The sequence below is a fragment of the Amblyomma mixtum genome, chromosome 10 (assembly GCF_055824585.1).
Source record: "Amblyomma mixtum isolate Tamu chromosome 10, ASM5582458v1, whole genome shotgun sequence".
Taxonomy (NCBI): domain Eukaryota; kingdom Metazoa; phylum Arthropoda; class Arachnida; order Ixodida; family Ixodidae; genus Amblyomma; species Amblyomma mixtum.
In genome coordinates, this window is record NC_143021.1 from 44,867,047 (window position 1) to 44,876,830 (window position 9,784).

The following is a 9,784-nucleotide window of genomic DNA, read 5'->3' on the forward strand; positions in this document are numbered from 1 at the left end:
GTAACAGAAAATGATAACTCAGCGATAATCAGCGGCGTATATTGAAAATTTTCCTGTTTTGTTTTAGTCTGATATGTAAAAGATTATTCAAAGGCAATTTGCAAGGCTTCCTTTTTTAAAACATTGCTTTAAATTTCCACAAGAGGGATGCAAGAAGCTACAAGTGTCTCAGTTGTTTACTTCGCGCGCACTTCACGCTGTCGCTTTGAATGTTGGCAGTGGCTGGAGACACGCGCGTGTCACCAGCCAGGTAGGGGGGCTAGATGGCTGTTGACACGCAAGGAAGTACGTCATACCCACGTGATAACTTTCTTGTGACGTCACGAGTTGCGCATTTCCGGTTATTGTGGCGCGTTTTTTGATTTTTGCGCTTCTCTCAAAATTGCAACAGGGAATTTAGCATATATTGAATTATTTATTTTTCGTTTTTTTTTTCTTTTTTTGAATAATTTGCTCATTTGTAGGCACTTGTGTACAGGCTTTGTAGAATACTGTTGTCTTAATATTTGCCTCTGCGCTGCAAGGCGTTTTAGGTTTTAATCTCTCATTTGTAATCGTTGCAGTAGCTTATATAATAGAGACGATAGTTTTTGTGCGTTTGTGTTAATCTGCGAATTGCACACATAGTACAGCTTACGTGTTGAGTTGCTTGTGGGTCTATTTTAACTAAAGCGATCTTTCAGAGAAAGTCATTGTTGCGTTTCAGTAATTACAAGTTCTAGAATAGAAGTTCTCTACTTTTATTCACCTGTTGCGCGGCACAGACCAACATGCGTCGCATTTTGGTGGCTGGCGATTCGATGGTAAAATACCTTGACCAGTATTTTCCATCGCGTCGCGGTCTCGCTGTTGACGTCAGTGCACACAGAGGAATAAAGATTGAACATTTGCTCTCGGCAATAGCTACTCAGCTAAGCGACATCGATGTTCTCATTGTGCATGTTGGCACGAACAACTGTCTTGAGAGTGTCAGCACGTACATGGAGAAGTACCGTCGGTTAGCTTGCGGCATTGTCGAGAGCAAACCTTCGGCGCTGGTAGCTTTTTCCGCCGTTCTCCCACGCGGGCAGAACGAGTACAGGGCTGGTGAAAGCCAGATCACTCAGCTGCTCCGCATGAACGAACGGTACAAGGAAGTAAACGCTGCGTTACAGGAGCTGTGCCGAGAGCGCGGTTTTCACTTCCTGGGTGGCTTGGTCGACTGCTGGGGCAGCTACCTCAGCCGCGATGGTGTGCACCCGAGCCGGCGAGGCAACCAGGTCCTGGCGAAGTTTCTCTACCAGGAGGCCTCCACCCTGGCTGCTCTCGCAGAGAGGCGGTGCATTCAGCTGAGCTACCAGGAAAGTCGGAAACCGTCATCGTGGGCTGAATGGGCTGAGCCAGCCAGAGAGAACATGATTTGTAACTATCACTTTCCTGCTTTAGGGTCACCTGCTTTTATTTCAGGAGCAGTCAGCAAGCCACCCACAACACCCACTTCTGTCCAGGGAACAAGCAGCACTCCTTTGCTAAGGCATGGTACTGACCTGCTCCCAACTACCCCTCGGGGAGCTGGCTTTGCGCTCGTGGGCGGTGTCCGTGTCCGGCACAAAGGTTGCAAGGTTTGGAGTACCTGGGACAGTCTGCCTTCCCCGGTGTCCCATGGCTCAGGTGTACCCGCTTGGGGAAAGACTGAGAGGAGGCTCCAAGGCTGTGTGTCAGCTACGAAGCCTATGATTCTTAATCGAGGTGCAAGCACCACCTGTGCCAAGGCACCAGGTGGAGCCTCACAGGTGCCGCATGTGAGCAGCCCTGTTGAGTGCTCTTCCGCAGGGGAAGGTGTGGTCAGTGCTCGTGAAGCAACTGCGCCAAAGGCTGTCTGCGATTCTCGCAACAGTGAGTGGGTGGTTGTCACCTCCAGGAAGAAGCGGAAGGCTGCGGCACTGTGTAGGCAAGGAAAAGGTAACAGCCCAGCCACTGGCAGGGATGCCAAAGTACTTGCTAAGACAGCTGCCAAGCCCTTGAAGCGTGCCACACCTTTGTCTGTAGCAGCGAGGAAGGTGCAGAATTACTTACACAGGAGTGCTTGTGAGCCCCCTTCTGTTGCAGCCATTGGTGTGGACGATAAAGGGCAAGCTAGTGACCTGTGCAGCAGTGCTCGTTATAGCTGTGTGGTCAACCAGCACCAGAGCAGTGGTGAGCTGGTTGGCAAAATAGACTTTGCAGCTGTCTTCTGTGGCATTGTTGTAGAGGTCACTGGCTGCAAAAGCCGCTCACCATCGACAGCTAGAGAAGGCCAGGGAGCATGCAAACTAACCAAACTAACCAAGCATCAGTCGGGTGCTGCTAAGCGGCGAAGGCGTCGTTTGGCTGCTTTGATGCCGTGCAGAGAGGCTGGCAACCTTGATGGCCCAATCCACTCTAAGGTTCAAACTTCTGTGCACAAGGGTGACACAGCAGGTTGTGCCTTGAGCACTGCACGACCCAGTGCTGCCAAGCGACGCAGACGCTGTCAGGCAGCATCAGCTTTGAGCTGCAAGAATAACCAAACTAACACTTCAGGCAATCAAAATGTCCAGAAAGCGGAGTGTTCTATACAGGGAGGGGGGAGAGGAGCAAACAATTCCCAGTGCAGGCATCACGAACCTTCACTGCTAGGCTGTAGTGGCAACATTTTTAAAGCTGGTAATGTGGGTCGTGTGCACGCAAATGAGGCTGCAAACACACTATCTGGTGGGGGCGGCAGCAAGATTTGTCTGAATGGCACGTTTGATAATTTTACTACCTTTAAGGAATGCTTAGATGTCTGGTGTAAGGAGGGAAAGCACGTCCTTAAAGTCAGTAGGTCTAACAAAAACCCATTCGATGCAGAATCTAAAGAGTATGAGTTTTTGAGGATTACTTATCAGTGCATTCATGGTGGTACTGCTAGGATACGCGCCACTGGAAAGCGCCCGAAGCAGTCATACAATGGTATTGGATGTGAAGTGTTTCTTTCATTGGCTCTGTGCAAGACACCATCTCTGCACTACAAAATTACTCAGCTGAAAACTGAGCACAATCATGACCTTGGTCATTACAATCTTTATCCAAGCCAAAGACTTCTGAACAGTACAGAAAAAGCTGAACTCGTTGATTTAGTTAAATGTAAAGTTTCTCCAAAAGAGTTCAAGAAAATGGTCCAACAGAAAACAGGCAAAACTGTAACTACAAAAGATGTGCACAATTTCAAAAAAATGTACTCTGTACCAGTTCGGAACCAGGAAGCTCACGGGCAAATGTTAGTTCAACAGATAGAAAGCTTAACTGAGAGAAATCCAAATTGGGTCATTCATTATGAAAAAGATCAGAACCATGAGTTGCAGTTTATCTTGTTCCAAACAAATGAAATGCGTGAAATGCTTGAAAAATATCCTGAAATTATATTTGTAGATGGGACATATAAAGTTAATATTGAAGGTTATGTTCTGTACTCAGTCCTCATTGAAGATGGTCGTGGGCGTGGGCGGTGTGTCTGCTATGCATTTGTACAAAATGAAACTGCTGGAATCATCCGGGGCATGTTTGAAAAGTTTATAGATTTTAATCCGTTCATTGTAGCAGCCTGTAAGGTGGTGATGATAGATAAAGACATGAATGAGTTGCGTATCCTAAGCAGTCTTCTCCGAAAGAGTAGAATTTTACTATGCACATGGCATGTGCTTAACTGCTTCCACAGAAACATTGATGAGAAGGCAAAGGGGCAAAGAAAGTTACTAATTCCGCTTGTAAAAGCATTAGTTTATTCTCAAACCAACCAGGAGTACTCTGACAGGCTAAATTCTCTTCGTAATGCAGCTCCTGCTGGATTCCTTTCCTATTACATGCAGCAGTGGGACACGTGCAGAGAGATGTGGGTGCATGCTTACAGAAAAAATCTTCCAACCCTAGGAAATAATACTAACAACCGAATTGAGAGCCATAATCAAAAGCTGAAAAGTTTCCTTCGTCCAGGTATGCATTTAGTGGAGGCTGTGGAAGGGTTGATAGAGTACGTTAACAGCGACACACCTCTCTACGGTTTGCTAAGCTGAAAGAAATGAAGATGAACGTCAATGTTAACTGCATAGACTCATTTCAATTGGAAATGTCGAATACTTGCACATCAGAGGCAAAAGATAAAATCCTAGAACAGTACGAAAAGTTTAAAACTGCAGGTTACCAGGTCAATTCGCTGCTTAACTCGTATTCTGTGACTTTAGGAAGTAAGGACTATAATGTGAGTCAAAACCTTTGCAGTTGTACGTGTAGTTTCTACAGCCAGTATGGCTTGCCATGTGCACATATTATGGCGGCCCGTTCATTTGCAGGACGAGGATTGTTCGATGTAGCATGCATTCCCGACAGATGGCGAAAGGAGCATTTTCTAGGCGAAAGCTGCATGGCTTCAAACATCAACTCGGTAGTAACGAATAGCATTCAGGCACCTCCTTGTGTTAAGCTGGACACTCCGCAAAAGATATTCTGTTGGGCGTATAAAGAACTTGAAACTGTGGCTAAGACTGTAGCAAATATTGTATCCATGGGTAGCGAGAAAGAGGCACGGGAAAACATCTCGACCATTAAGGCAATTGCAAGGCAGATCACTGGGACATATGCACAGCATAGTCAGACTAGCATAAATTTGCAAGGCTTAGCAAATCAAACAAGCCCGCCAGTTCAAGCAAGCACCATAAATCCAGGAAGTAATTCTGGGAGCACTAAGCTCGTGGTACCTGTAGTTAAGGCCAGAAGAGGGCATCCTAAAAAAGTGAAAGCCACTAAGCGGGTGTTTTCAGCACAGCATAATAGAACAACCCTGGCTTCTGTTAAAGCTGATATGTTGCGACTTTATAAGAGTTACTCACTATGTGACAGAGATCTACATGATATTGTAAGACACGCTTCACTGAAAGACAGTGTCATAAATGTTGCCCAGTATTTGATTCACAAAAAATTTCCTCACATAGGAGGGTTTCAAGACGTTTTACTGGGCCAAGGGCTACCGTTTTCTCAAGTGAAAGGCCCATTTGTTCAGATATTGCATATTTCTAACCCAGATCACTGGCTTACTGTCACTAATGCAGGTGCACCCTTAAATACAGTATATGTGTACGATTCCCTTGATCAAAATATTCCCCCTGATGCAGTTAAACAGATCTGTCACATATTAAAACCGTCATCTGCAACATTGACTATCTGCACTAAACCTGCACAAAACCAAGGCCTCACTTTAGACTGTGGCTTGTTTGCAATTGCTAATATGTATTCCATAGCATCTGGCAAAGACCCATCATCTGTGAATCTCAATCAGGGTAGGCTACGGAGCCATTTACTGAACTGTTTAAAGAAAGGTGCCATAGAGGATTTCCCGGAAAATAATTCTTTAACAGTCCGTGTACGGTCAAGAACTTTCGTGTACAATTTGCACTGCGTCTGCAGGCAGCCACTGACTGGCCTAGTGGCTGGAAATGTCCAATGTGGTCTATGCCTGAAAAGTTTTCACAGGAAATGTGTAGAGGACTTAATAGGAAATTTAGGTGGCAGGGTATTCTTCTGCTCCCAGTCATGCTCAGGTAGCGCTAAAGAAAAACTCCAAGCTCTAAGTTAATGAAGTACTGATTTATTCTACTGTTCACAATTGTTTGTCTCTGTCTGTTGTTTAAGCTCACTGCTAAGCTAAGCATTCTCTTAAGTAAAATTTTCCGCTGAACCTGATCTCCCTTTGGTTCCCTTTCGCTGCTTTTTGTTTTCCTGCTTGTCTCTGAAATTTCTTTTCAGGTTAACACAGTATTCCCGCATCAGCACTTGCTTTCCTTACCACCCGGATGAGAGGATTTGAAGATTAAGTGCACCACCTTCCCTCCGGTCCTCCACAGCACCCTTCCCCAAATCGTTCCTCTCCTCTGCCTTGGACTTTACCAGGGAAGTTTTGTGCACGATTGATTTTCTAGCAATGTCCAGGTAACTTTCATGCATTCAACATCCGTGACAGACATGTAGGTCATGACTTGGTTTGAGATTTTGGTGCATAGTTGTGGCCAGTAGTATCTGTCCTCCTGTGCACAGTGCTTGGGGAAGTCATGATTGTGCGCAGCTCTTTGCTTAATGTTTAAAATTACTGCTGGTGTTTTTAGTAGTCTCATTAAATAATCCACTGCTGCCTTTAAATTGAGCTAAGCTGAGAACAACTGCAATTTTGCTCCTCGCCTTGTGCGTCTGCTGCTTCTGCCAGTGGTGAATCCAGTTTCTAGTACCTGCATTGCGCTATCCGGTCAGCCATATGTCTGCTCCTGTCCTGGATTCTTTGAATGTATCCATTGGACTCTAACCTTCATCTTTTTATGCGACAGCATATGCAGCTTGTTTGGTCGCAAAGCCATCAGTATAGTAGTAGTGGTCAGCACCGCGTGTCAGAAAAATTCGCATCATTCCAAGTGTTTGCCGCAGAATGTTTCAGATGGTGCCATATGATTCAGTGTTTCATGCAGCATAAACTTAGCAGTTAAGTTAGCGCCTAGTTCGCGGCAGGGATTCTAAATGGTGGCCTATAATCGGGGTCTGCGTATCATGCATCGTTCGGGTGATACTGTTACTGCAAGAGAAGCGATACAAGTTATAAGACAAGTGGTACTGTTACTGTGTCATTTCCTTTTCTCAAAATGCCAATTTTCGATTTGTCCAATGGGCAAGGCGTCACACAGAATGGGCGATGGCATTCCTTGGACTCCCTGGCAGTGCTACAAGACATTGTCACGTTCCACTCTTAAAGGTGAAGCTTAAGCATCCTCTAAATTTTTGTCTGTTTGGAGCAGTAGTCGTATCACTTGATTCAGAACTCCCATGTCAACTTCTTCTAATTTCTTTCATCTTTGCCTTCTGCATACCCACTGATATCACTTCTAATACCCCTTCCTTTTTTACCTTTCTTCTGGCATGAAACACACTTTTCTGTGCACTCTTTCCCTCTATTCCCCCCTCCCTTTTTTTACCTTCCCCGTATTTTGTTTCGCTGTGCTGTTTCTTTGTCTTGCATTTTTCAGGTCGACCCGACTTCGTGTCTACCATGTCACCTGGCACAGTCCCCTCCTTGGCTGCACACCTTCTCATGCGAAAACACTGCTGCTACACCACCCAGTGGAATCTCTGGCATCACAGTGAAGTGCACCTCACCTAGGCGATGAGATTAAGGCACATCTAGGGGCACGAGCAATAACAATCTGGCGACACTTGTGTCATGGATATACCAGTCACTGATGAGCCTAGTGCAGCACTGACAGCGAGGGGCACGAGACATCGCAAAAAACACAAATTCACAGTTATGCTTAAAACGAAGCATCTGTAAAATTCCATAAACTACAAGTATTCACTCAGTAATTGGCGGGTGTAAGCAGTTGCGTCTGCTTACACGGGTGGTGGCGGGCAATAACAATAATGCAGGAATGACAGCACAAGCATTATGGTTAGCAAAAGCATTCATTAACAACTGACGGGTGTAAGCAGTTGCGTCTGCTTACACGGGTGGTGGCGGGCAATAACAATAATGCAGGAATGACAGCACAAGCATTATGGTTAGCAAAAGCATTCATTAACAACTGACGGGTGTAAGCAGTTGCGTCTGCTTACACGGGTGGTGGCGGGCAATAACAATAATGCAGGACTGACAGCGCAAGCATTACAGTTAATCATTCATTTCAAACATTGTGGCAAGCCCAGGGGAGACTTTCAATCAAAAGCAAATGCATTAGTGCTGCAAGTTCAGGTAATCCAGAGAGATGATATATAGGATAACTTGACTCAAGTTCAGGCAATTTGATGTGGCAAAATGGAAGCACACAGTTCACATTCGTTATGCTGCTGCTCTCTACTTCATCACCCACCTCATCAGTCTTCCTCCTCGGAGTGAAGGCTCTCTTTAATCCTTGCTAGTGATGAATGCATAGCCCAGACATACAAGTCCTCTCGTCGAAAGGTTGGCTAGCAGACAACTCCCATTCCAACCGTTGTTCATTTCGGTTTTTGACATCAAGAACCCCATCCTCCTGTCTGCTCTGTACCCCTTAAATCGTGTAATAGCTATGTTCCTCGCACTCGGCGCAAATTCTTGTATTATGTTCATTCCACTATAGTAAAATATCTTGTACTTTATATGCGAGCCTATAAAGACCATTTCCTTGTTTTTCAGCTTTTAAAATGCCTCTGTGTCACTCACTGCATGTGTTTACCAGGTCTACCAGGCATTGAATGGGCACTGACATTTTTTTCTTCAATCCTGATTAGTTTGGTTGAAGGGATTCTCCATGCTATGCCAACATGTGTGCAAAAAGAATTATTAAAATTGAAACATGCAAACTAAAGTTATTCCATTTAGAACAAATAAGAAAGCAGACTGTATTGCATTTCACACACCCTACCAATCGGAGCCAGTCCTGCACACATGCAGCAGATGCTTGCATGTAACAGCTACATTGCTGGGGCTGTCCACAACAGCCTATACCATTGGCCCGAAACAAGCTTTTCCTTATCCAATTTAAATATCAACGATGATTTTCGCTGCTTCCTTGGGATATCGCAATGTATCATGCCATGCACACAAAGTGTGAAAAAGACGATTTGCATTGCAGTGGCCCATCAAGCACAGGTGTCAAGGTGTTTTCTTTTTTTAATTGTTCATGTATTGTTTTAGTTTGATAACTGTAAAAGTTACATTGAAACCTGGTAAAAGCAAGCTACAGAAATAACTGGATAAGTTATGGGTTGGAAGTCCAGGAGCTTGGGAACACCTTGCTGAAATTGTCAAAAAAGGTATATTCCTAGATAACTGGAAATAGCAATTGGCAGCAGAATTTGCAGGTAAGAAAGGCAATGGCTGTCCTGTGACCGTGACACTACAGGCAGAAAACCGACACTGAAGACAAGCAGAAATTTAAACAAAAACATCTGGCACTAACAATGCTTTTCGTAAGATTGATAGTATTACAATAGAAGTGTTGGCAGAGCACCTCGCAAGAAAGGAGATGCCAAGGTTAACCTAAATATTTGAAAAGTGAAGCATAGAAGGACGTTGCAAGGCAGTATTGGTTAGAAAAGGCGAGCCAGTGAATGAGCACATGGCTAACCTGCTGAAAAGCTGCAAATTTGTCAGCACAACTCTATGCCGGCCAACATACAAGTCCTAGCAATGATATGTACTACCTAATGCCTATTTCCATCTTGTCTACAACATTGCAAATATATGACTCTGATAGAAATACGCAGAACCTTAACCAAATCGCAAATTACTATGACAAGAGATTTCCACATTTCAAGACTACTGTAATGAAAACATGCGTACCAGGAGGCGCCGAAGAGTGACATAGATGGATGTGATTAAGAAGCTGACGGGGATAAGGTGGCTACACATTTCACTGAGCGGGGTTAATTGCAGGTTTAGGGAAGAGGTCTTTGTCTTGTAGTGCGTGCACGTGGGCTTATGACAACGATGTAATGAGGATAACCACATTGCAAAGAAAAAAATCCCATGCTCATTTTGGCTCGTTTATAACATGTAAACAAGTCAAGCAAATTTCAGTACACCCTGCTATGCGTGAAATGGGCAATGTAAGTAACAAATAAATCAACAAATAAGACGACCACATACGCTCACCGGACCTTTCTGGTATTGTGCATAGGCAACGGGCAGTCGTCAGGAGCCGCCACGATCGCTGAACAACCAGCGCCATCTAGCGGGCAGGCGGGGAACATATCGCAGGATTGCTCCGCCGTAGCAGACGGCATGGCAGCCTTG

General features: G+C 44.9%; 2 protein-coding genes across 2 annotated transcripts; both read left to right on the plus strand.

The window, feature by feature from the left end:
• The first annotated feature begins 351 nt into the window (after positions 1-351).
• LOC149325680 (uncharacterized) lies at positions 352-8,175 on the plus strand. Its single transcript, XM_089563303.1, has 3 exons — positions 352-1,401; positions 6,691-6,769; positions 7,041-8,175. The coding sequence occupies exons 1-2, from the start codon at positions 771-773 to the stop codon at positions 6,765-6,767; spliced, it is 708 nt and encodes a 235-aa protein (XP_089419429.1). The 5' UTR covers positions 352-770; the 3' UTR covers positions 6,768-6,769; positions 7,041-8,175.
• LOC149325681 (uncharacterized protein ZSWIM9-like) lies at positions 1,575-4,188 on the plus strand. The gene has a single exon (XM_089563302.1). It carries the CDS (start codon positions 1,713-1,715, stop codon positions 4,050-4,052), a length of 2,340 nt encoding a protein of 779 aa, XP_089419428.1. The 5' UTR covers positions 1,575-1,712; the 3' UTR covers positions 4,053-4,188.
• Positions 8,176-9,784: the final 1,609 nt, after the last annotated feature.